Here is a 26,667-nt window from a genome sequence, read left to right on the forward strand (position 1 = left end):
CCAAAACCTACACAGGCAGCTCACACGCTTTCATAACTCAGGCAGAGAGGCTTCTGATTTTACCTGCAAATATATGTACACCAAGATCATGACTATGATGCACATAAGTCCTGCAGCGACTCCAAATGCGATTAGTAAAGGGGTGAAAAGGGTATGGGTACGGATTTGTTCTGGAAAGAAAAAGAAAACATTCTGCTTAAATATTGAACAAGAAAGACTGTATTAAAAAGATTCAGGTGAAAATATTTGCTTTGTTCTTCCTTGTCAATCACGGTTTGGGGTTTTGATTTTGCCAGATGTGCTTCAGGTACATCAGAATGGGTGATTCTGAATGAGCTGTGGGGGACAGAGTTGGTACGGAAACCATCCAGTTTGTTGCAACGGGAGTCTCAGCTTCATCAATTCAGGAGGTGTGACACCAAGAAGAATTAATGCACGGGGTTTGCATTTATTTTGAGATCATTTGAATTGAATTAATTAATTCGAGATAATTCTCAGTCAAGTTACGTTAAAGAAAGCAGCTTTTTTTCTGAAGTCCTAATTTCTTCTCTTTTCCACCCTCCAACTCCAGTATGATCTCTATAGCACAGCCTTTACAAGTAGAGATTGTGCCAAGTAGTGAAGATATATTCCAGTAAAACCCACCTGCCCTAAATCTTGCTTATTTGTTTATATATTATAGCTGGGTGTAACACAGAAAAAAAGAAGCAGCAGAATGTTTGATTTTGCAAAGAAGAGCACAGATTTACAAACACATTTCAAGTCATCTATGTTCTAGAGCTTTTTTCCCACCTCACAAATACTGCTACAAAACTCATAAGCCCTTTTGAAGTATATTGTTGTTATTTCTTTTATAACAGCAGGGCCCTCAGGCTCCAGTCAAGTTCAGGACTGCATTTTCGTGAGATACTGTAAAAACATTTAAAAATGCAATTTTTCCTTGAAAAAAAGATGGCCTAAATAGTAAAAAACAGAAAAAGACAGGAAAAGAAACAGGGAGAGGGAGGAGGAAAGCCAGTGTAATGCTGTAGATGGTTTGCCCCTGTGCTGCAGAGACCGAAGAAAATCAGCTAACTACTGTCCTTCAGATCTGGAGCTGTAAAAAAGATTATACTGGAACACCCATTGAAAAATTAGAGCGATGCTTTGGCAGGCAGAACACGCAGTGTAATACGTTATCATACGCTCAGTCACATAAACTTTCTTATGGCAAAGGTAACATGCTTAAAATATGAATCCCCTTGCAAAGGGAAGGGCTGAACGGCACCCACGTTTTATGGTCTCATTGGCTCCAGCCGTTACCTTTAATAGCAAAGTTGAAGAAAGCAGAGCTCCTGTCCCCGTTGCTGGAGGCCTCACAGCACACGGTGCCGGTGCTCCTGAACATGCTGGCGTTAATGGTGCTTTCCACCAGTATTCGTTCAAATGATGGCACTGATGAGTTTGCATAACTGACTTTGACATCCATGGGGGATATTGTCGGTGAATCAAAACACCTGGGAGAAACAATACTGACAGTTATGTGCCATGAAAAGCTACCTGCAACAGATGACAGGTCCTGCTGTAGAGGCAGACAGCCACTGCCAGACCACCAGATAACTAAATCACACTGCTTTACAAAGGAATTCAGGTGAAGATCTTATCCTTGATACTTAGCCCACTCACGATGTCTCATTGTCTTGTATGTAGTGAGTGAAGTGGTTAAAAATATCAAGCCTGACCCAACTGGACACCATGAGGTTTTGGCTAGAGATATCTACCGGTCTGTAAGTCCACTGTGGGCTTTGTACTGTTCAACGTGCATCTCCAGCTTTAGCTTCAAGCAGTTGTGGTCTATAACCTACTCTTGAAAACTTTGCCCAATCACCATTTTACTACAACACAAAAACATTCTGTGATGTATGTACAACACCATGAAGCTTATATGTAGCCAGAAACTAGCCAGTTCTGTTCTCTCGAGATGTTGAACAGACGGTTAAAATTCAGAAAAGTACTATTTAAAAAAATTAGGGAAATAATTATTTTAAGCATAAAACAAATTATACAGGTGAGACTCATGACTTGCTAGTATGAGATATACAACCATGGTGGAAGTCAACCAAAACCTTAAAACACACTTCACAGATGCCCACTTCACAGAATCACAGAATGTTAGGGATTGGAAACAACCTCAAAAGATCATTTAGTCCAATTTCCCCACCAGAGCAGGAACACCTAGATGAGGTTACACAGGAAGGCATCCAGGTGGGTTTTGAATGTCTCCAGAGAAGGAGACTCCACAACTTCCCTGGGCAGCCTGTTCCAGTGCTCTGTTACCCTCCCTGTGAAGAAGTTTCTTCTCAGATTTAAGTGGAACCTCCTGTGTTCCAGTTTGTATCCACTGCCTCTTGTCCTATCATTGGTTGTCACCGAGAAGAGCCTGGCTCCATCCTCGTGACATTCACTCTTTACATATTTATAAACATTAATGAGGTCACCCCTCATTTCACAGTGAAATTCTACAATCTTTTTAGAAACATGGTAACCAGACGCAAGGTTTTATCCATAATAACTCTGGACTTGTTTACTTGTCACATGCTTTAAGTGAATAGAAATCTAATTACTTTATGTCTTGAAAAATTTTAGCATTACACAATAAAACAAAAGATAACAGCCATATTCACAAGTGATTCTGTGATTGTCATTCTATGAAATTGCGTACAAAATGTGTGTCATTTGGGGCCAAACCGATAGAAACCGTAGCTAGCCTGCAGCAGAGAGAAAGTTTGACTGTTACTTTTCTGCAGCAGAAAATTATGGGTATTCCCTTATCAAGGATGGAATGCAAAGAGGAATAATGAAATGTGCCCCTGCCTTCCCCCTAAACCACTGCAAATAATGCAATGTTGAAAATTATGAAAACAGTGATGCAATATTTGAACATAACTGTTACCGAGTCATTTTATGTTCTTTATTTTTCATTATAAATTGGTTGTTTAACATCTAGAATAACCTTTGGAGACTTTGGTTTACTAAACTCACCTCTGCTCAGTTCCTGGGCAAAAATACCAGTATATGGTAGGGGCTGGGAATCCAGCTGCGACACACTGGAGAATACCATTGCTAAGTATATCCAGAGTGAGAATCTCTGGTTTTGCTGCAACAAACAAAAATGAGAGTCATACATCAGGGGAACATCGAATTTGCATTGCCATTTGCTCTTCACTTTGGCAGCTGGTGTGTATCATTGTCAGTGGAATTACTGAGGTGAACAGATCTCGGCATGTTCAAGTGTGTCCAGTTCTGACTTGGTGTTCTGCAAGCACTGACCACCTGTGAAAACGTCAGTTCTTATACTGAAGGCTTGAGGCTGGATTTCAGAAGAATCCCTTACCTCCACTGAGTATTTGGTTTGATGATCCTAAACCAGCAACGCCCAGAGTTCAAACAACCCAGAGAAGTGTGTGCTTGGAACAACAGTGCAGTTCCCATTCCTGCACAGCATGACTTTACCCGCCTGTACAAAGGACAGTTTCTTCACAGTTATAAGCGTACTAAATCTGTCAAACCACATCTCCCTTACATCTGCCCCGTGTATTACCACTGCAGCCAAAAAAGGAACTACAGTGCAAGGCAACCGGTCCAGACAGAGTCCCCACAGAGGACATACACCCCTCTAAGATACCGCTACCGAAACGCCCTACTGCCTAACTCTCTGAAACACTGCACACAGAGGAAGCCAACATTTTGCTGAACATATTAGCTTTCTAAACAATAATTTGTGATTGCTTTGGTAGTTTATAAAGCAGTCTGGCCAGACGATGCCTCCCACTGCGTCCTGCACCGGAGCTGGTCCTGTGCAGAGTTCAGGAGCTGCTGATTCAAGTATGGTAGGAAACCAAAGCAATCTGATGGACTTTACAGTCATTAGTCAAATGTCACTGGCTTCAGCCGAAGGCACCGCCAACACAGTTCTGGCAAACACTAGCAAGTTTTTTTTCTCAGATAAATTTGAATTAGAGGCCTTACTTCCCACAACTACCTTAGCTTCCTTGCAAAATTACCCCCAAAAATGTCAACAGAAAAATAACAACTATATTGCAATGAAGCTGCTCACCTGACAGATACAATTTAAGACTCCATTACCGGTTAATACAACCTTACAGAAACGTAAGATGAACTTCTAATACTCTAGAAAGTTGTGAAAATGCATAGACTACAGTGGGAAAATTCCGATTCATTTCACATAAAATCCATGTCAAAGACTGCATGGCGTTAGATTGAATGAATATTCTACTTGCTGATTAAATTAGAGGCAATAAAGCACACGTATATTCTCAATCACATAGCATCTCCTCATGACTCATGTTACAGGAACCAAATGTTCTTTCATTCCTAAAGCCACATGTTGTGTTTTATGCAAACCACCAAGGACTAAACATTGTTGCAAATGTTGAGACGGATTTTCAGCATTACTCATTTGGTGAGGAACTTTTTGAGAGTGCAGAGCATCTCATTCATCCATTTCAGTGCTCATGGAATACACGTAAACCACATTTCCAAAACTCCTGTCAAAATGGTTGGATTGTGAAATTTCAAATAGCTAATCTACTACCCATGTGCAAGCAATTTGTTTAGGCATATGCTATGTTCTAGGCAACATTACAACACAATGTATAATTCAAGAAATTAGGTGAAAAGTCAAGTATAAGAGGAAAATTAACATTAATGCCTCTCAAAAAATATTGTGCCAGATTTGGGCTGAATCGAACACTTTGAGTAAAGGAAATGAAAATGCCCACATCAGACAGGCTTCTTCCATTATAAAAACCTAGTGCAATACAAGCATGTCCATGTGGACGACTCCTGCAGCAGCAGAGGGAGATGAGAGGCCAGGCAGGGTTAAGGCCTCCAGCAGCCCGGGCAGAGTGGTGCAGCCCTTGTGCCACAGGACGCAGCAGCCTCAGGATGGCTGTGACATCCCTGGTGAGGCACTTTGATGTGGCTATGGGTGTGATCAGCCTCTCCACCAGCACAGGGCACTCCCAAGCCTCCCTGGCTCAGAGAAATTAAAGGATGTGTTTCACTTGTGGCAGCAAAGAGCCCCCCACAGCTCTGGACCCAAGGGGAAAGAGGTGGCTGCCACCACTGTCACCCCAGCTGAGTGTCCCAGCACCTTCACCCCTTTCTGGGAGCTGGAGCTTCTTCCTCATTGATCAGTGTAGGTGCTCCAGGGGATGCTGAAGCAAAGATGGACTGGCTTTGGCAAACAGATGCCAAGCAACCACCAAGCATCCCCTTTAAAAGAGATTTTAATGTGCTGGATTTTATGACTTTCACTGCCTAATCGCCCCTGGTATCAGACAGATTTTGCTTACTGTTTTGTCTTGAACCCTTTAAATATTTAAAGTTTCATTACATTGCTTGGCATATATGCATATTGCCTTCCACAGTCAGTCATTAGGTGTCTTAAACTTCTAATGTCACTAAATTTATTAACTTCTTTTCAGCTTTCATTAATGTTGATTTTGAACATAGCGAAGATGGTTTATTTTATTTAATAGGAGGTTACTCCTATTTTATCTCAATGCTCTGTACAATAAGGTTGTGCACTTAATTGCTTTCTATTACAGATTTCCTTTTCTTCATCATTAACAAAGTAAATGTCTAAAAAGTAACACTTAATAGGTATTGTCTGTCATCACAGTCAAAGAGAGAGGGCTTTCCTCCTAGAGCCACATTTTCTGGATCAGAATGAATCTTTTTATAATAGCACAGTGAATTCCTGTTTGTTCACTGTCTATTCCAATGACAGGAAAACCACCGAACTTCACCTATAACACGGTGATCAGTTTTCTCTTTGCAGCATGAGCCCCAATTGCATAGGTAATATTTTGTTGACTATAATTAAGCCCAGATATTATTCTGCACGAAACTCAGACACCACTTGGAAGATTCCTCCACTAATTGCTAGATGTACCGTACCTTGCCACTCTGGAGATTTCTACAATTTCTTAATTGTAACTCAGTTGAGTACGCTGCTTGTCAAGCTGTAATTTTCTTTTTGGCTCTTAATTTCATAGCTCCTTACTTACTTTATGTCACATTTGCTATGACTGACTACATTATTTTTTCAAGCAATTCAGTATTGTTTCAGATTAGCATTTGCAATTACTAAATGTGTTTAAATCCAAGGCAAGTATTTCTGCACAGGGTTTTTCACATCTTTCAGCAAATGCTTCAGCATCGATTTTTGTTTACGCGAAGACATTCTCCTGATTATGAATCCTGTTTTACCTGTTTGATTACTTTCTGCTGATTACTCGCTCGAGCCACACGTGTAAACATCACGAGCTGCATCTCAGCAATTTGTGTGAAATCCCTGCTGACAATAATGCCAGGTCAGCACGCATCAATAGTTCAGGATCTGACCCACCCACACAAGACTCTCCTTTGGCAGTTACTCTGCTATGTCAAATAATATGGTATGCTGTCATTCAGTTTGTGTTTCATACCTAAATGAGGAGCATTTTACATGCCACTGAAAACAGGTTATTTTTCTTAAAAATGAACCCCTAGAAGGATCAATTGATTACAACTCTTTTAAAAAAAGAAAAAAAAATATATATATTTGCAGGAGCTTAGTTAAAGTTCCACAACAAACTCTTTTTGAATCAAGTGTGTCAAATCCATCTGCTTCAGCAATGTCTGCAATCCACTCACGGCTGCTGTGCATGGTAACCTGGGCTCTACTGAGACAGCTTAAAAGTCCTCACTGCATCCCTAGACTGATCTTACTAATTATAAGACCCATAGTTGAAGCAAGAGGGAAGAAGACTTGAATGCTGCTGGTTGCACAGACAAGCCATTCCGAAGAACTAAGCCACCCATGCCCCCTCCCACCCTGGCCATACTGCTTCACCATGCTCTTCTTATTCTGGTTTCCTAACCATGACCCACAGGGATTTTCAGCTTTTATCAAGTAGCAGATTCTCAAAAGCAACAATACAAAGCTCTGCACTGAGAACTGACACCTGATGATGACAGAACTGCAGAGCCTGGCAGAGCTGGGAGGCCCATGAACAGCCCCTTGCTCCAAGCACACATATGATGCTCCAAGTCAAAAAACACCGTCCAGCATCATCTGAACGGAGGGCATCATAGGTAACCTGCAATTTCTCTCATTCCTTCCCAGAAATTAAACTTATGACTCAAAAATTTGCTCCACTTATCTGTAAAATAGCAGAATTACCCCTCATAAGCGTAATCCACAGTCATACAGAGAAGGCAAACAAATTAAAGTGACAACATCCACAGATGAAGGAAGAAATGCTGGGTTCTGAAAGGAGCCCAAGTGATATTTCTAGATGCAAAATATGGCACTGCTAATAGTGATGCTACAAATATTGACTTTCAGTGATAAATGAGAATTCAGAAACTAATATCTAGGATTTTGTGCATCTGTGGAAGCGTCAACAGCCCTCTGCATTAGCCTATGCCCAGAGAAGGACACATTGCTGCTGAAGCACAGCAGCAATACAGAACTGTATTTGCAGCACATGCACTTTCTATATAGTTCCTCCTGCTGGGCTTGAAGGCATCATTGTCTACCTCATCTTAGTTTCTCCAGTCTGCCTGCAGTCCCCTGCTTAAGCCTGGCCTTTAGCGTCTGCCAATATTTGTCTGCTGACAGCACTGAATTCTCTAAAAGGATGGCTCTGCTAAGAAGGACAGAGTTTCCTGAAGGTTTCATTATATTCATTTCGAAGTTTAGCTTTTGTCTTGAAGAATGCTGTTTGCAACTGACAGCGACAGTTTTTTAACAAGCGTGTCCCAAAGATGACAGCACATGTATTTGTAAAGCTATGCACGTTTCTTTAAAACAATGGAGAGCTATATATTATTATACAGAAGTATTTAGATGCCAAAAGGCACAAGTGAATAAATCTCTTTACGAGCTTTCAAACTCTGCATCCAACTCAAACGAATTAAATACATTTAATAGCTTAACTTGGTTGCCAAAAATGCAAATTATAATTCCTGTATACCCTGCTCCACCTTAAATTATCAAAGGTTTATGACACATGCTTATTTTTGTTATCATGTTTCCAGGTGCACACATATTTTTTTACCTGTATAAACTATCTAGCTATTCTCCAGTAACCTCCAGAATACACTCGGTAGAACGTAAGGTCACGCTGGGTAGTATGTGGATTTGTGTAAGTACTATGCACTTTTATATCTTGATATTTCAATAGTTTTCCAGCATGTACTTCACTTCAGAAACCCTCTCATATGCTGAACCACACTGTGACATCTTGTGCATACATTATGTTGTATAAAATACAATGACTGTGATAATGAAATATTTCAGACTGTTCACTTTACTTACTTTTCACATAGACATTAAATGTTACAGAGGAGCTGGCATCAGAATTGGACACGAAAAATGTGTAAATGCCTCCTTCTGTTCCTTTTAATCGGGTAAGGTGAAGTTCACTTGTATAACTGTAATGAAAAAAATTAAGCATTACTGATGCTCATAACTTGCAGTGAACAGGGAATAGCATGCCAGCTTCTTCTGCAGATGCTGTCCATGCAGACACTCTTATCTTGCATTATGACTGCCATTGCGCTGCAGCATCCAAAAGTTCTGCTGTTCCCAAATGTCTACCCGCATGACAGCTCAGCACCAGGCTCGGACCTCGCACAGGCACCACCACCTGCTGCTGCTCTCACTGAAGAGGGAACCCAGATACACAACCCAGACCCCACATGCTGGACACTACGCTGGATTTTTGGAGGACAAGGGCTCAGGAGAGAAGAGCGCACAGCAGAAATAAAAGCATAAGCTTTAGTCCAGAGCATTGGGCTCTGTGCTGTGGTGGTAGAGGGAGTCTCTGAACACAAACAACTTTATTTCTTATTTAATGCTTTATTCTTTAATTCTTATTTTTGCCTAATGGGCAAGAACGAGATCTTGTAGGTGAGTCATGAGTTTGTGGTCCTCAGCTGCTGTGGTTAGCCCAATGCTATTCCAAATCTAGGTTAGCAGACTTTGCACCAGTTACTGTGGTAAACCACGCAGACTACAAGATCTTTTATAATCACAATTTTCTCAACACCTCCACTTTCATCTTTCCAGAGCAGACTCTAGTTTGCTGTTCCAAAGTGAAATCAATAGCACTTACAGTCATTCATTTTACCTGTTATTGCCCACAGTCTTGAACTTGACGTAATGGTCTGATGAATTCTGTAATGTTTCGTTCATGTACATCCAGACTTCTTCTTTTGGTTTTGGATATGCCTCATATTCAACTGTTAAGTTTCCATTTTGTCCTGCATTTATATCTATTGTGGTATTCATTGTTGCAAACAAACGGACAAATCCTTTAGCTGATGGCCACAAGAGGAGAAGAAAAACAATTTCAGGGCCATTTAGAAGACTGTCAGTACGCTAACCACACTTAGACTACTTTCAAGATCAGTGATCAAACATACAACTGTGAAACAGGAAACCTTTTCTACAAAGCAGAACTTGAAACCTCATCTGCCCAAACCAAGATGACTAGCTATATATAGCAATGAAGCACAGGACTTAAAGCAGTCTTGAGTGCCTTAGCAGAAATAATTCCATCTTCTGGTGATAAACACCTTCTATTTGCTTTCAGAAAGGTGCAAGCCCATGTTTGATTCTACTCAAGAATTTACATTTTTCCAAAAATCAGAGTCACTAACTGTATGGTACAAAGGAAACGCTAAGAAAAGAGCAAGATGAATTGATCATTTGTGACAATGTACCAGAGTATTTAAGGTTTCTTTGTCAAGTGTAATTAAGAATGACATTACAAACTAAGCTATTGAAAACTGTAATTAGAGAAAAACGTGCTAAGACCACAGGCCTGGATAGCAATTGTCTTAAACTAAGGCATTTCTGTTCATCTACTGCTGCTTAATCTTTTATTTGGCAGATACCATTTATCATTGTGCAATTCAGTTCCAACATATCATGTGGAGCAGCATCCTCACTGCAGTGGTTTTAATTTCATTAATAAACTCATCAGCTTCAGGATTATTCACTTTGTAAAGACAAATTTTTCAGTCCTATTACACAAATTCATATGGGAAATATCAGTTTGACAGGCAGATTGCAATTGCAATTTACTGGGGGAGCTTGAATTTAGACCAAAAGTCAATCTCAGATGCCTGCTTCTTCCCACCTTCTAGTAATCAAACTGCCATGGCCAGCTGGGCACCTGAGCTGAGGAAAACAAGCCTGTGGGGCTTGGTGAAAGCATATGGAGCTGCCAGAGCACTTAACAGATGCTTCAGAGAAGAAAGATTAACTAAATACACAGCTGGCAGGTATGCTCTAAAATGTTCTCCATCATTAGAAAAGCGAAAAAGGTTTTAAATCTGGAAACTGAAGATTTTTAGTTCCTTCACAGGACTTTTTTTCTATTTTCTTTATAAACACAGGATCCCCTGTGCAACTGAGATTCAAAACTGCACTCGAGAGCTTGCAAATAAAATTTTATTATTGTGCTATCAATCCCCAGAACAGTTCTAGAAACTGTTTATGATCAGATAAATCAATTGTTAAAAAAGTAATTAGGAAATTTACCAAAAATACCCATTGTTTCTTGTAAACCTTTTGGCTAATATTAAAGCCACTGCAATTTAAAAACTGATACAATCCCAGCATCTCCCTGGTACATACCATACACCACTTCCCAGAACCCTGGGCACTGGCACAGTTCAGATAAATATAGTCAGTTTGACAAGGAATAGTGAAAGGCATCCAAGAGACAAGAGATTTTTTTATTTTAAATCACATTTGAGAGGGTGGGGAAAGAAAAGTATCTTGAAAATGAAAGACTTCAGCTTTTCTCTGGTATTTTTTATTAAATACAAACTTTGCATTTTACTAAATACAAACTTGTTATTTTATTTTCTACTTTTTATAATGCCGTGCTTTATTTTAGTCCCCAGACATTCCAAAGTCAGTCACTTTTAAAGCCACATTTGCATACATAGCAGTCCTAAGAATTTCTGTAGTTAAGAACTTCCCTCCTCTTACAATAAAAGCTTTTATATTGTTCCCCTTGGGTAAAAGATTTTCTTTCATACTTCACACCGTTTCATTCTTTTACATATGAATTTAGTCTCTCCTGTAAAAAGACAAGGAAAACATCCCCATCACTTATGAGCCCTACCCCTTAGAATGGCAGAACAAGGTTAAGGGCACTCAAACTTCTGCTGCTCTCATAGAGATCTAACCCACATAGGTCAAATAATACTTCTGTTTTCTTTAAGTTACTGGGGAAAGCCAAACAAGCAAGGTTGCAGCAGTTATCTGTGCAACAGAAAAACAGATTTGGAAAGGAAAAAGGATCCAAGGCTACACTTCCCTCAGTTACTACACCTTGAATGGTAAAGAACTGTTGTAGCCAATCACACAGGCTTCTTCAGAATGAACTTGTTAATTATACTGACATGTCCTTAAATTGATCAAATAAACAGATTTCAGAAGCTTTAAAATTCAAAAGGCACTCTGTGTCACCCAAGTTAATACATAGCAGACTCTAAACGAGTCTGTTATTAAACAAGAGGAGGGATGGAGTTTCCTCACGATCCAAAATCCATGGAAGTGATGGATAGTGGATCTGCCACAGGGGTGAACTTGGAACAACTTCATGCTGCCTACGCACACTGCAATGTTCCTCACTGCATTGTTTTAGATAGAGGTACATATATAGTTTTTACTACGTAAAAAATCTTGATATGGCAATGTCAGTGAAATTTCCCATGCTTGGAAGGCAGGTATGAAAGATATGCTTGTGCTGCCAAATTACTTAAGCGTAGGGATAGTACCAGACAAAGGTAAATTACTTGCTTCATTAAGACTGGATTAAATTTAAAATTAAACCAGGAAGGATACGACAAACCAGAGAGATGGAAACACTGTTGGGTGGTTGTTCTAATATCACATTTCAATAGCATACAAAGGGTTATAGAAATTAAAGTAGTCATACACATCGCAACACTTCCTGAGCCACCTCATATGGTACCAGTCAGCAATAACCTTTTAATAAAGCAACTTCACCCACTGAGGTTTGGGGCAAAGGAGAGAGATGGAAGGGAGGGCTTCCCAGTGTCCCCATTTTCCACTTCCTGCTCTTAGAAATGTTGAGATTTCTACAAGAACTATTTACCTAGTGCTTTCAAGGTTACTGTGGCATTGGTTTTTCCGAAAGGATTTTCTGCTTGGCATGTGAATTCTCCAGAATCATTAACTCCCACTGAACGGATGTTCAATGTTAATTTCCTTTCGTATCCATAATCACCCAAATTTCTGCTTTTGCTTGTAACAATCTGTCGGTAAAAAACAATTAACATCTAAAACACTGTGTATGCGGCATCTTTCCTAGATAAATTAAAAATAGAAGTAATTATAACTTTGCTATATTAATATTCATAACTTTAAACCGGAATAATAAGCCAGCACGACAAACCTGTCACTAGAATCTCTCCATGAAAAACAAGTGTGTGATCAGCTGTCTTTGGGAGATAATGTCCTCTCCTAAGTCCTATCCCCTCCCCTCATTCTTTAGGTTGTTTTCTTCCACAAGAATATTGCAGGGGGGGCAGGGGAAGGGAGAAGAAGAGGGAGAGAGAGGAAATGCCAAATGGGAGAGACCAGCCCAAGCCACAAAGCTGAAACTCTAATTTCTTCAAATATTTCAGTCCTATGGAGAAAAATGTGTTGGGCCCAAGGTCAGACCCAGCTTGCTTTGGTTAAATTTCTAATGCTAACAAAGGTGAGGAACCAACAGAAGGTTTTATTTGCACTAATAACACTTCTAGCTGTAAGACTTGATGCAAAATGAACACTGGGTCTTGTCTTTCCTAATGCTCAGAAGCTGCAGCAATTGTATAAAGTCATTGCAACTCTGAAGTGTGGTTCACCACCCACGTGGTGCCTAAAAGTCACTGAACTCTCTAAGGGTTGCAATGCTTTCCAGCACATGACAAGAGAGAATTTAAGGTCCTGGAGTTTCATTTTAAATGGGGTCTCTCTATGTCCCGATTCCATGGCATCTCCTCATTGCAGACACACTGCAGAGAGACCTGCTCACGGCATGGTCTGCATGGCATCCTTGCTCTGGAACCCACTCTGCTTCTCAGTCCATAGCAATCTAGATTTATTAATCTTACAGGCAACTGGAAACTCCATTTTCCTTTCAAAGCATTGGGTATTTCATTACTCTATGCCTATGTATGCATGCTGGAACTAAAGAAAGAAAAAATGCTTTGAGGTGTTGACATTAGTTTCTGTGAGAATGCTTGGTGTGGAAAGACTGATAAATTTACACTGATTAATCCAAATGCAGACCTAGACTTGTAACTGTCTAGTAGAATTATTTCAATTCTTGGAGGTGCCAAGAGTTTCTAGATAAATTTAATTTTCTCAAGTCACTTTGGTTCCTCCTGAACTATAATAATCACAAATAGCAGTTTGGTTTGTATGGATGTGCTTGCTTATAACAAGACTCCTCGTTTTCAAAAGTGGTGATAACTTCAGTCATACAAAGAAAGTGGCTTGTTTTGGTTTGCTTTTTTTGCTTTGACCTGTTCAGGACAAAATGTAATTCTTCATCTATATAAACATGAATTTCATGTATTTTGTTTCAGCACAAACTTTAATTTGACAGTCAATATTTAAAAGATAGCATCCCATGCTATTTACCAGAAAGGACAGAAAGGTCAAAATTATTTGGGCTAAAATATTTTCCTTGTGGCTTTTACTCATAAAATGAAAAGTGATAAAGCACAAAACCTTAAAGGAAGACCCTGATTTCTTCACACTGTAACAAAGAAAAGGGGGGGAACAATAGAATAAATTAAATTCTCAGATGAAGGACTTGTAGCTGGCCTTGGCACAGGACCAAAAGCCCCATCTGCATGTCCCATGCCACCTTCATGTCATTTAGACCTCCTCAACCCTTGGAGCTGTGAAGTGGGATTTCTGGAGGAGTGAGCACTTAGTGAGAGCAGCTCTGCCAGGGCTGGTGGATTAGCCAAGCATGGCATACCCAGCTCCAGGGAACGGGCCTCCTGTTCACAATATGCCCGGGGAGATGTGGTTTATCCAAACATCACAGCATCACAGAAGCCTTTCTTTTCCATACACATATGAATGACGTATTCCGGGTCACTACCATTAGCAGTAAAAGACCAGCCAATTAGCATGGGAATGTAGACTGCAGGAGTTACTAACAGGTCGTCACAAGGGCTTTTAATTCATTTACATTTCGGGGTATACCCAGAAGACCAAGAAACATCTTTAAAAAAACCCAGAGCCTGCTGCTCATTTCAAAGGTAGAGCTGGCTGCACGGTAGCTGACCAGAGGATGGGATCTCTCTGCCCGCATCTGCAGAACAGCTGTGCTGCTGGTAACCAACTCTCACGGAACACTCAGCATGCCAATAATTTAATTTGGTGATGCCAGGCAGTAACTTCATCGATCACTACAGACAGAAGCCAGTTCAATGGTTCATTTTTCAGAAGTTTCCCAGTTAGCGAGGCACATCATGTAATTTAAATGAATTAATCATTCCTGCGAATGCTTACTACTATTCCTGTCACATACAATCCCACGCTAATTAGCAGGTATTTTACTGTTAATGATAACGACTAGAATATGTAATTTGCAGTCCATGTGTTGATATTTGCAGTTCCCATTGATTGCAATGTGATGTGTAGGCACTCGGTGCTTCCGTATTTAGGCAGCCCAACAGAGGTCACCTAAACTTCACATTGAAGAGCCTAACTTTAATTTCTGTTTGGAAAGAGAAGCCTATGCAGACGCTTTTCCTCACAGCCCTCTGCATGAGCACCTGACAGTTGTTGCTGCCTCCTCACCAGTCTGTGGGATATGGGACCTTGGAAACGCAACAAATCCAGACCAATAATATCAGGTGCCCCAAGACAAGCATGCAAATGCCTACAGAGAGTTTGTGCACTGTGCTGAGGCATTCGTGATACCATTAAAGGAACTCACCCCACTTTTGTGAGAAATCCAGCTGGCTTGTACGCTGCTATCCACATCTGTGATTACACATGTAACTTCAAATTCTTCCCCTTCTTTGAGAAGCTCATAGCTTTTGGATAAGGTGATGACAGGAAGAGTTTTGTGAACTAGAAAACAATTTAGAAGTGGGTTACTTTTCATTAGTTTCAGAGCTTCCAAGGGGGAATAAAAAATCAACAGTCATTAACTTTCCAATAAGATTTCAGACCTTTGAGAGGTATTCAAATTTCTTTAACATATTACATAGTTGTTCCTTTACAACAAGCACGTTTCTGCTTCAATCTCCCTTATTACACTTAAAGGTAGATAATACTTGTTAGAGCTTAGCAGCTTGTGCAAAGAAACCTCAACGCTGTTGAACCATCAATGAGATGATTCATTCCATGACAGTGATTAAAAAGTTGCACTCTGGAACCGAAAACACAGTGAGGATCAGCAAGTGAAGAACTGCAGCCTAGCATTAACTGCAACTTCTAATTACAAATTACTACAGCTGACAGGTCACTGAAAAGCCCCTGACAGACAGCCTAGAAGGACAGGTACAGCTCAAGGACTTCAGTCTCTGAAAGCACCAGAATCTCTGCTCACAGTGATGGTTCACAGAGCTGGCTGGTGCCAAGACCATGGACAAGTTCATCACCCAAGAAGTAGGTGGTTACAAGCAGCCATGGGCTAGCTGTACCCTTGTTCTGCTTCAGGGTGTCTTTTCTCAATAGTCAAGTGTATTTGAGGATTATGTGTCTCTTATCTCTGCAAAGATCTTCAGCTCTTCCTCTGTTCCCTCCACAGTTTCTTTTTACATTTTCTTCATAATTTCTTCAAATTTTCCTCATATACAAGACTCTAGTGAACTTCCCACTAGGACTTTTACGCAGGAAGACTCACTTTCAAATTATAAATGCAACATACATCAGATAAGGCCTTCCAGACTCTCTTCCTGCCTCTGACACAGGCTTTGTAGTTTTCTTAGGTAAATTATGCGAAACTTAAGAAAACGCCACGCTTTTCAGCCATTCATACTTTAACAATAATGTTTTCCTCATGTTCTACAGAAGAGAACAAAGAAATACGTTTGCTCTCTTCAGAGATAAAGGCTCACATAAAAATTCCCCCCCGGCATTCAGCAGCACCCAAGAGACAGGCGGAAACTGGTGCAGAAGGCGTGCTGTGTTCTCACCCGCCAGCAACATCTACGGACAATCAAAAAAAGAGCTGTAAGGCCATAAAGCCCCTCATTGTTTTGAGAAGGGTGGACATGAATACTCCCTGTGCTATCGTAGCAGGGCTGGTGGATGTCTGAAGACGCCCGCACAGCTCCCTATTTCACGGATGCCTGTCTTTCTGCACCAGAAGCTCAAGCCTGAGGGTCTGAGCACCACAGCTGTCATTACAAAAACAATGCCCACCAGAGGGTCTCCAACACACGTTAAGTCTTCAGCCAAGAAGAAGGTAGGAGTTTTACTTGGTGAATGTGACAAGGACTGAACAGTACAGCACAGTAATTACAACACTGAGGATGACAATGCTGCTTTGCTGCTGATGACCTTCAGCAGAGGCTTCTACTTACTGCAGGCTTCCCCCCAGCTGAAGAATATGGGCAGAGTGCCCAGGTCCCACTGGCCACCTACGGCTGCCCACCGTCTGTGGGCCACTGGCGATGGATGCCAGGGCAGCACCCTCCCATCTGAAGTCACAGTGTAGTGAGCAAGTACAGACTTCCATCCCATAAAACAACGAAAGAACCCAATACTACAGCTTGCATTCTCCTATGTCAGAGAAATGTCAGTTATAGCAATCAACTGCTTTCTTTGGCCACCACTGAAAAAACGGTTGAAAAACAAACTTGTTACAGAACAGAGACAGCAAGAACCAACTTGATTTTGGTCATCAAAGGAGAATGCCAGAGATGCCTGTACTTTTGTTCCCTTCTCATTAAGTATTCAATAAAATTCACTACATCAGAGTTCCCAAGTCACTAAGAAAAAGACTTCTTCAATTTGCCACAGCAAACTGCACACTTGAGATGGTCCCCGCTGCCTACCCCGCTGCTCTGCCACCAGGCAGGGCACACAGCCCCCGCCATGGAGCGAACACCAATGTGTCCCCTCACCACGCCATGGGACAACCCTCCTCCACCAGCACAAGGGGCGGTGCTGGCGGTGGCCTGGCCTCAGCTCCTGACACCTGGCACAAATGGGCAGTGGGGAGAAGCCAGGCCTGAGCTGTGCACCCCTTCGCCAGCACCAGCCCTGGCAGCATGACCAGCACAGCATCACAGACAGCTGGATGTCTCTGAAAGCACAAAGCCAACCAATGTAGCCCCTACCCAACCCTCTGCTTTCAACAACAAAATAACTCAACAGGACACCTCAGCCATGGGAACAGAAATGCACTTGCAGCCAACAGAAGCTCCTGGTGCACAACCCACGCCTGTGCAGGGACCAGGGACGTCCCCTCCTCACACCTCACTGCAGCCTCTGCATTGCGCCCAGGGCTCGGTGGAGATGCTCTCAACTGTAGCCAGGGGCTACTTCATGCAAAGCCCCAGAGCTACACAGAGAATAAGCTGATTTACCGAGACAGCCTGGCTTGCTGAACCGCTCCCTCCACTTGTCTCCTGGGTATTTATACAGTGGATTAACAACACACAGGGTAACCATAGGCTCCAAAATGCCCAGACAAAACCAGCCTGTAATGTACTGCACAGCCAGGCATTGGGCTTCTCCTCCTTCCCAAACCTACTTAAACACCCAGCCCTCGGGCAAAACAACACATGAAGGTCAAAGGTAGGGCATCATCAACAGGTTTGCAGAGCCAAGTGATACATCTGGCAGCTCAGCCACCATGCAATCCTCGTCATGATCTGGGCACATGGTTGCTGTTGTGACCATCCTCACTCGTGAAGATGGAGACAAATCAGGGCCCTCTGCTCCCCCACATTCCTCCTTTCCACTGAATCCCTCTTTAATGCCACCAGTCAGTTCCTGCGCTGTTACTTGTGGGTATCAGACTTGTGAGTCAGCCACTCATATCTCCACCTTGCCTGCACAAACCTGTCCAAACCTCAGGGCACTGGTTTGTCCTCAAAGTTTAACAGCACAAACCACATTTCTTAGAATCTGGAAATCACCAGGAACAGTAAATAAAAGTGTTCATGGCCAAATCTGCTCAGTACAGTTACAAGCCAAATGTTACAAGATCAACTTGTGCCCTCATACAACTTGTCCAGAATAAGGTTTCCAAGCCTCTGGACCACGTGCAGCAGTCACAAGCATCACAGAGCAATTCCCTGGTATGCAAGCACATCTGACCTTGAGTGGGAGAAGACTTCAAAAAGCTTCCAGAGCCACCCAGCCCCCAGCTGCCCCATGACAAGGTCAAGAAACAAGGTGAGGCTTCACAGCACTTCCCATCAGCTCCTGGGAGATAATAGGGGAATATCAGGTGCTCTACAAGAAGGTGAAAATTCTGTGTTACCTGGCCTCACATTCAGGAAAATGTTCTCCGATATTTTCTCAACTCCATTGTGCTTGGCCAAGCACTGGTAGCAGCCCTTAAATGATCTCTGTACATTCTTTATAATGATGCCTTTCTGGGGATTGGGAATAAACATCATATTTTTGGGGAGAGGTTTGCCATCACATTTTTTCAGTGTGAAATTTGAAACATCTGGATCTGTTAGTGGGCACACTAGCAGGATGTCGCTGTCTTCTTTTCCATAGATCAGAGAATCAACAAGGAAGAGCACGTTTGGATCTGTGAAGAAACACAAAGACCTGTCAGAGAAGTTGACATTGCACAGGGAACTTCTGATGATCTAAGTGCCCAGCTGCAGAGTGAGGATCAAAGAAAGTTTTACATTCAGCCAGTAAAACCAAGTATTACCCAATTCATGTTTAACAAGAGACATTAAATTTTGCCTTAGATGAGCAGCACAACAGGAGATGTGCAGTAGCATTCACTACCAGACGCGCTAAAGGATCATGTGCACTAAAAATAATCTTACTGCTTCTTTATTTTGAGATGTTTTGGGGTTTTTTTTGCCTTGTTTAGCTCCAAAACCTCCAACCTCCACCTCCAACAACAGTAAACAGATTTTCGCAGACCATTAAAAGTAATTTGCTTTTAGCTAGTGGCAAGGCTCTAAGGTTTCATGCCCACTGGAGGATTTTGAAGAAATTTATGAGCAAATGGAAGTTGAAAAGCACCTAAATTATGGTTTTCACTTCTGTAAAATACATAATCTAAATGAACACACATTGCTACCAGAGGAAGAACCAAACAACTTCTCTCTCTCTCCCTTCCCTGAAAACAGGGGTTATTTTTAGCCTCCTTAGAAAAAAATGGGCATACAAGCAGCATATCTGATTGAAAAAATCACTGAATTGCAGAATGGCTGGGGTTGGAAGGGACCTCTGTAGATCATCTAGTCCAACCCACCTGCTAAAGCAGGTTCACCTAGAGCAGATCGCACAGGAATGTGTCATCATGTAATCATCATGTAACCTTTGACAAGGTAACTTTTCTAAAGTGTTTCATCTCAGCCAACCCCTGCACACAAACATACAGCACAGATGGATCAAATTTGCCAATATACTGCTTTGAAATCAGGTCCGTCTTTTTGGAACACCCTGTACTTTAAACACTTTTACAACCAAAGTTGAAGCCCATGATAGCAGATGACCTTGAAATGCTATGGACCTCACAACTAATAGCAAACACAAAAATAAAAGGATGGTGTAGTGACAAACACTCTGTAAAAGCTTATTTCAGCTCCCATCTGCCCTCCCTGTAGAGTAGCATGAATTAGAAATGTAGAAACAGAGGGAAAAAGCTTGCCTTCTGTTTTGCAAACTAGCTTCATGCAACTTGAATGATTAGAGATCAACAAACCATGACTTAACATAATTCGGTACAGGTGATGGACAATGTGCCTTTGGTTTAAGACAAGAAGTACCAGGCTGAAAATGAAGCATGGGACATTTACGTAAGCAATTAGGAAATGCTAAGTTGAAGATCGTTGATCACTGAACAGAGAATTTACTGGCTGGTTTCTCGCTTAGAGTGAGGGTGTAGTTTTAATTTCATTTGATACTGCTGCCCAAGAAGCCCCCCCAAACTAAAAGCTTTGAAGCATCAGCCTAGAACTAGAGGATGCAGACTACTAACAAATGAAAAAGTAAAGCATGTCTAAACAGAACCGAAGTGTGATATTTTGCACACAGAGATAGAGAAATGCTATGCATAGCTGTCACGCCTGAGCTGGAAGAGCACGGGCTAGAAAAGACCATCTAAGTGTCCCTGCTGACCAAAACTTAATTGATTGGTTTCCTCGCAGTCCACTTTTTCTCCAATATGGACAGAGCCAAGATATCTTCACTTTATAGAAGGTATGGCTCCCCAGGAAAAAAAAAAAAAAAAAAAAAAAAAAAAAGTTTTGAAAACAGAAGAAAGGAACAGAGACCTGTTTCACTAATGGCTGAAACTGCAGGGAGAGCTTTGGCTGGGCTAAGTAAAATTGCTGAGGTGCTGCCCTCCCATCTTCCATGCCCCTCTGGAAGGGAGACATCATGGTGAGAAGACATGAAAGGATTTGCTGTAGGGAAACCAGGCACAAACAAGGCTGCTCATGGTCATATTCTACCTTTCATGGCTTTCCACCCAAGCAACATCTTGGGTAGCACTTGCTTTCTGGGCATACCTCAAGTTTCTAAGACAAGATGTGGTGGTGCTTATCATTGCTGGCTTCTGAAAAGACTTGAGATGAAAAACCGAGATATTTTTCTCCCTTATGTAGGTGTCTAAACTAGCTTGATAGTCACTAAACTTTCTTGGATAGGGACATGAACTGCTTCTATAGACACAACACAGGCACTTGCTGCCCAAGCAGAAAGGTGAAAGAGGTAAGCACCTACAGTCCCTCAACACTGTGTCATCCTTAGTTACAGAGAAGAGAAAATTTGCTTTTAGTAAATCCAGCTGGACATAAGAGATAAATAGCTGCCACCATTTTATGTGCCATTTGTGACTGTGCAGGACTGAAGTTCTTGGCCCTGATCTCTCTTCATTCCCAGCTCTACAAGCAGAAGGTGTATGGGCTGCAGCTGAGCTGATGGTAGCATCTTCAAGTTGATGGAAGATGCCATTAAGCAACAGACTATTGCAAAATTATGGCAAACTACAAATATACTTATTTTACTGTCAGGAACTTGACAAAGTGAAGCTTGCACATTTTTCACACAATTAAGGCAAAGAAATTAACAACATGTTGCATGAGGACCAGAAAACTTCTCTGCTGCTTTGGTAATCATGCTCAGTGGGAGGGTTGCCTGCTATCCCGAGGTGAAAGAGTCTTTCACGTAATGGAAAGCACAAACATCTCTATGATCACAGCCATCTGAGATAATTATCATGACCTTCAGGAAAACAGTCATGGCAGATAAAGTCAACGTTAGTCACATATAGGTAAAATAAATGCCAGATTTTCTTTAGCCATAGTCTCAGAGAAACAAAGGTCAAGAAAACTCATCCATGGTAGCTACCTGGCTGTTTGGACAGCTCAGGAGAAGTTAAAGGAGCATGCCTTAAATTGTGTGGCCACTATGTCAGGTATCTTCCTTCTGGAAAACACTCTTCACTGTGCTGTGCTGGCATCTCCCTGTCTTGGAGAACGACGAATGCTGTCTCCAAGAAAATGAATGCTGTAGGACTTTTTTCCATCAAGAAGGAAGAAAGGCCTCTAGAGCTATGTGAAGGAGAAGCAAAATAACTGTCTTTCTTGGAAAGGAAAAGGGAATGCCAGGCATGGTAAACTGTCAGCTTGAGGGCAGCTGATGAAGTCACAGATCAGGAGCCAACAGAAGAAGAGAAAAAAACACTGGGCAAAGAAGAAGGGTAATAAATTATTGGGAAAATGCATCAGAGCAGAGGCACCTTTTCCCCACTTCAGACATTTCTGATCAGTCACAAGGTAGATCAGGAGCTTGAGGCAGGGGAATAATTGCTGCCTGCCAGCTTAAGCCTGAGAACGTGGCCTCGTAAAGCCAAATCCTTCAGCTAACTGCCTCAGTAAATCAAGAGCTTGGGGCCAAACCTTGTATGACTCCATGCTGATGGCTGGCATCGAATTAAAAAGACATTTCTACATACTACTTGTTTCTTCACAGTACAACTGACTCATACAACTGATTCAAGTGACTTGACTGATTTCTGGAAAGAGAGCTCAGGTACATTTCACCACAGAATAACAGCAATGTAAAGAGAAACCTGTTCAGAGCTTTGCTCAGGTGGCAAAGACCATTGCAAACAAAGTTGGGAGTGAGTTTTGTTTCTATTGAACAGGAAAGAAGATTTCTTCTATCAGACTGTGTTCTGCCTCTATACCTCAAATTCATTCCCTCCTCCAGCAACTACTGTCCTATTACTTTGGGAGTGGGAAGGGAAGGAGGGAAGCAAAAAATAATTACTTCATTGATATTTACCTTTAACAAAAACATAAAAAGAGGTGACAATACTCCCTTTGCTTTTGCATACGTATCTGCCTATGTCTCTGACTGTTGCATTTTTGGTGTACCACTCTTTCTCATTGGAACTCCTTGCTTTTGCTGATGGGTCTGAGTTCTGGAAATTCCAAGTCACGGGTCCATCCTCGTTGCACTTCAGCCTTAATTCCTCCCCTTTATTCACAACCAGTGAAGATTCTTCATGGGGCAGTGAACCACCTGGAAAAAAAGAAAAAGCACAAAATACAATATCTGTCAGTACAATGCACTCTTATTTTCTGCAGCAAAATTGTTATTTATAGTTGTAGATGTGCAGTCAATATTATGGGAGTTATTTCTTAAAAATACTAAGCTTCAATGTCACTGTGCAATTCTACAGACACCTTTTGGCTTGTAAGACCTTTGGCACACAGAGCAAATAACCACTGCAGATGGAAACTGGCCTTTAAAAAACCTTCTGAAACTAGTTTCAGATGCACCAGTTTCTGAAATGGTTTGGCTTTTGAATGGGAACAGACCCAAGCTATTTAAAAATTAAATTCAAGAACATATGAGCCTGATTCTACATGGCAGCACTTTTAATCATTCTTTGTCATTTACTCAGTATGTTGCCAAGAACTAAAGTTTCCTTGCTCAACAGTTATCTTTTTTTAACTGCTCTCTCACGTATTCAGAAGCTCCACTCACACTCTTAGATTATAAGTGTCCAGTTTAATGAAAGGATCAGTACATGTTTTTCATACTTATTTCTATAGTTGAAGTCCTAATTCATCATCTCTTACATCCAAAAAAATCTTATAGAAAATATTCTTCAAGCTTCTATCCCAATGCTACCAAATTATTTTTACTGAGGTACCAATCCCCTAGTCACCAAAGCTGCTCTAAATGACCTCTCAGCTTCTCTTTCAGTGAACATGACATAACACAACTTTTTAAAAGTTCTCAGAAAAAAAAAAAAAAGCAGGGTAAAATTAGCAGCCTCAATTAACAATTCCCAACTACTACCCACCTTACACTGCGTACTTGGAGAAAGAAGCACATTCAGGCTTCTCTGGCCCCTGTTAAGACAAGTCAAGCAGGGGGTTGCTGAGTTAGCACACCCCTAATGTGAAAGTCTTAGTGAACCTACAAAATGGAGTTAATAAAGAAAATGTACATAAATTCTCACTACTATGGACTTGAACATCAGAAGAACATACGCAAATATTGAGGTAGTCTTGCAGTAGTAAACTCTTCCCCTTTCAGAGTAGTTCTTTAGTTCTACAAGTAACCCCTAGTTTACAATAACTGTGCTGTTAGCTAATGTCCCTTTCATGTGAAGCACAGTTGTACAAGACTGTACAACATCCATATGTAGTAGCGGAGTCATGCCACTGAAAATACTACTTGCATTCAAAAACACACTCTGTGGCTCCTTTCAGAGCTGAATTTCCCTACCCAGACACATAACAACAGACACTCAAGCAAAACAATAAGATAATTACTTGGGGTGAGATTATACACTCCAGGCTTAATTCACACGTCTCACAGCTCTAGTTGTTCTTAGGGTATATACTGGATTAAGACCAGGTCGGGTAACTGCTCCTCTTCCTGACAAATCCATCACAGAGCAGGAAGCAAAGGATGGTCAGACCACCTGCTGAGTCTAATTACTTTGTGGCCTGAGTTTTGGAGAGAGCACTTTACAGTGCCACCAGAAATTTTTCACATGAGGTCCACTAACCCTGCATATATGCTTCCATGATTGAACGTATAAACAACCATCCTAGAAATAATAAATGCCAGAAATGGGAAAAAAAAAAAAAAATTCAAATCTGCTACCTCCAAGTGCAGGTGTGAGCCTGAGCTGTGACAAAGCAGCTCAACCAAGGAGAATGAAAGTCCAACGTCTGAGGAGCCCAGGTCCCAGCCAGCAGCGGCTCTGCAGACAGGAGAGCTGGGAAAACCCTTTGCCCGGGACAGAAAGGGGCCTGACAGCAGCGTAAGGAGAGGCAAGGAGACCTCTGATGTGCAAAGGAGATCTCAGATTGGAGAAAGCAAATTCAGCACCCGAGAAGGCAGAGGGCAAAGACCTCTGAGAATGTCTCATGAAAGACCACACAGGTCCTTCACGGGGATGTCTTTGGAAGCTGCTCTGCTGCTTCCCACAAACCATAGGGTGCTTTGAGAGACAACGTGGGCTGCACAAAATAGCAGATGTGATGCTGTATAACCCTCTATGGTGACAGGTCCTCTGACGAGCCAGGAAAGGCTGGGAAAGGAGAAGACCAGTACAACCTTCATTGGCATCACTCCCTGCCTGCAGCCCTGTCAAAGCAGCTGCATGTATGGCCAGGCTGGGATGGCCCCTACTATCCACTCTCTGCCCCCGAGGAGCACGGCAGCAGGCAGGGCACACAGCCCCCGCCATGTGTCCCCTCACAACTCCATGGGACAACCCTCCTCCACCAGCACAAGGGGCGGTGCTGGCGGTGGCCTGGCCTCGGCTCCTGACACCTGGCACAAATGGGCAGTGGGGAGAAGCCAGGCCTGAGCTGTGCACCCCTTCGCCAGCACCAGCCCCGGCAGCATGACCAGCACAGCATCACGGACAGCTGGATGCCTCTGAAAGCACAAAGCCAACCAATGTAGCCCCTACCCAACCCTCTGCTTTCAACAACAAAATAACTCAACAGGACACCTCAGCCATGGGAACAGAAATGCACTTGCAGCCAACAGAAGCTCCTGGTGCACAACCCACGCCTGTGCAGGGACCAGGGACGCCCCCTCCTCACACCTCACTGCAGCCTCTGCATTGCGCCCAGGGCTTGGTGGAGATGCTCTCAGCTGCAGCCAGGGGCTACTTCATGCAAAGCCCCAGAGCTACACAGAGAATAAGCTGATTTACCTGCCCCTGAGGGAACACAGAGAAGGTCTAGCTTGCTGAACCGCTCCCTCCACTTGTCTCCTGGGTATTTATACAGTGGATTAACGACACACAGGGTAACCATAGGCTCCAAAATGCCCAGACAAAACCAGCCTGTATTGTACGGCACAGCCAGGCATTGGGCTTCTCCTTCCCTGCCCCAGATTTGCTTAACCACCCAGCCCTCGGGCAAAAGGATGCATGAAGGTCAAAGGTAGGGCATCATCAACAGGTTTGCAGGGGAAAGGAACCATTCCTCTTCTGAAGACTGACTCTTCAGTCCTACAAAGAACCATCACCCCATTTCCCTCTAATGCATAGCACAGTATTGCACAGTTGGACTGGATGTATAATAGCCATGCCTGAGCTGAGGGGGAACATTTTTCAAAAACCAACACTACTTGCATGCAAAAACACACTCTGCATCTCTTTGGCTGAATTTCCTTACCCACACAGATAACAACAGATGTTCAAGCAAAACAATCGGATAATTAGTTGGCATGAGGTCACATACTCCAGACTTAATTCACTCATCTTGCAGCTTTAGTTGTTCTTAAGGTATATACTGGATTAAGACCAGGACAGGTAAATGCTCCTTTTTCTCACAAATCCACCACAGAGTAGGAAGCAAAGGACAGTCAGACCACCTGCAGGGTCTAATTACTTGGTTTGTGGTCTGAGTTTTGGGGGGAGCCCTTGTTCTCTCCTCATCTGCCCCGGATGAAGATTTATTTATCAGTGCTAAATGCAACAGACAGTCCATCAGCGCCTGTTTTTCCAGCGCCATCAGAAATTTTCCACATGAGGTCCACTAATCCTCTACACAAACTCACATGACTGAACATATAAACAAGCATCTTAGAAATAATAATTGCCAGACAGATTAAGAAAAACATATTTTCATATTTTTATGCAACATTTATGACTTTTACCTACTCTTTCTCTTAGCATTCATCATACCCATTCAGGTTAGGAGTTCAAAATTTTGTAACACTTAGTATCAGGACTATCTAGCAAGTTGGTGGAAAGTTTTTAAAGGTGGTAAAAAACATAGTAGAGCATGTCTCCATCCAGAGACACGAGAAATATGTTACATACTGGAGCTGGGGAAATAAAGGCATAGGAGGACAAGCACACTGTGGCACTCCACAGCAAAAGTCATGATATTCTAGTTGAAACCATCACT

General features: G+C 42.1%; 1 protein-coding gene across 1 annotated transcript in view; it reads right to left on the bottom strand.

The window, feature by feature from the left end:
* The window catches only part of KIT (KIT proto-oncogene, receptor tyrosine kinase), a 54,634-nt gene that overhangs the window by 13,513 nt on the left and 14,454 nt on the right, over window positions 1–26,667 (bottom strand). The window contains exons 2-10 of the mRNA XM_082051877.1: window positions 22,556–22,795; window positions 18,552–18,830; window positions 15,045–15,181; window positions 12,195–12,354; window positions 9,186–9,375; window positions 8,372–8,487; window positions 3,022–3,136; window positions 1,303–1,496; window positions 64–170 (exon numbers count right to left, since the gene is read on the bottom strand). Of these exons, the coding sequence (XP_081908003.1) occupies window positions 64–170; window positions 1,303–1,496; window positions 3,022–3,136; window positions 8,372–8,487; window positions 9,186–9,375; window positions 12,195–12,354; window positions 15,045–15,181; window positions 18,552–18,830; window positions 22,556–22,795 (1,538 nt within the window). The remainder of the gene's footprint in view (window positions 1–63; window positions 171–1,302; window positions 1,497–3,021; window positions 3,137–8,371; window positions 8,488–9,185; window positions 9,376–12,194; window positions 12,355–15,044; window positions 15,182–18,551; window positions 18,831–22,555; window positions 22,796–26,667) is intronic.

Source organism: Streptopelia decaocto, assembly GCF_964273445.1.
Source record: "Streptopelia decaocto genome assembly, chromosome: 4".
Classification (NCBI taxonomy): Eukaryota; Metazoa; Chordata; class Aves; order Columbiformes; family Columbidae; genus Streptopelia; species Streptopelia decaocto.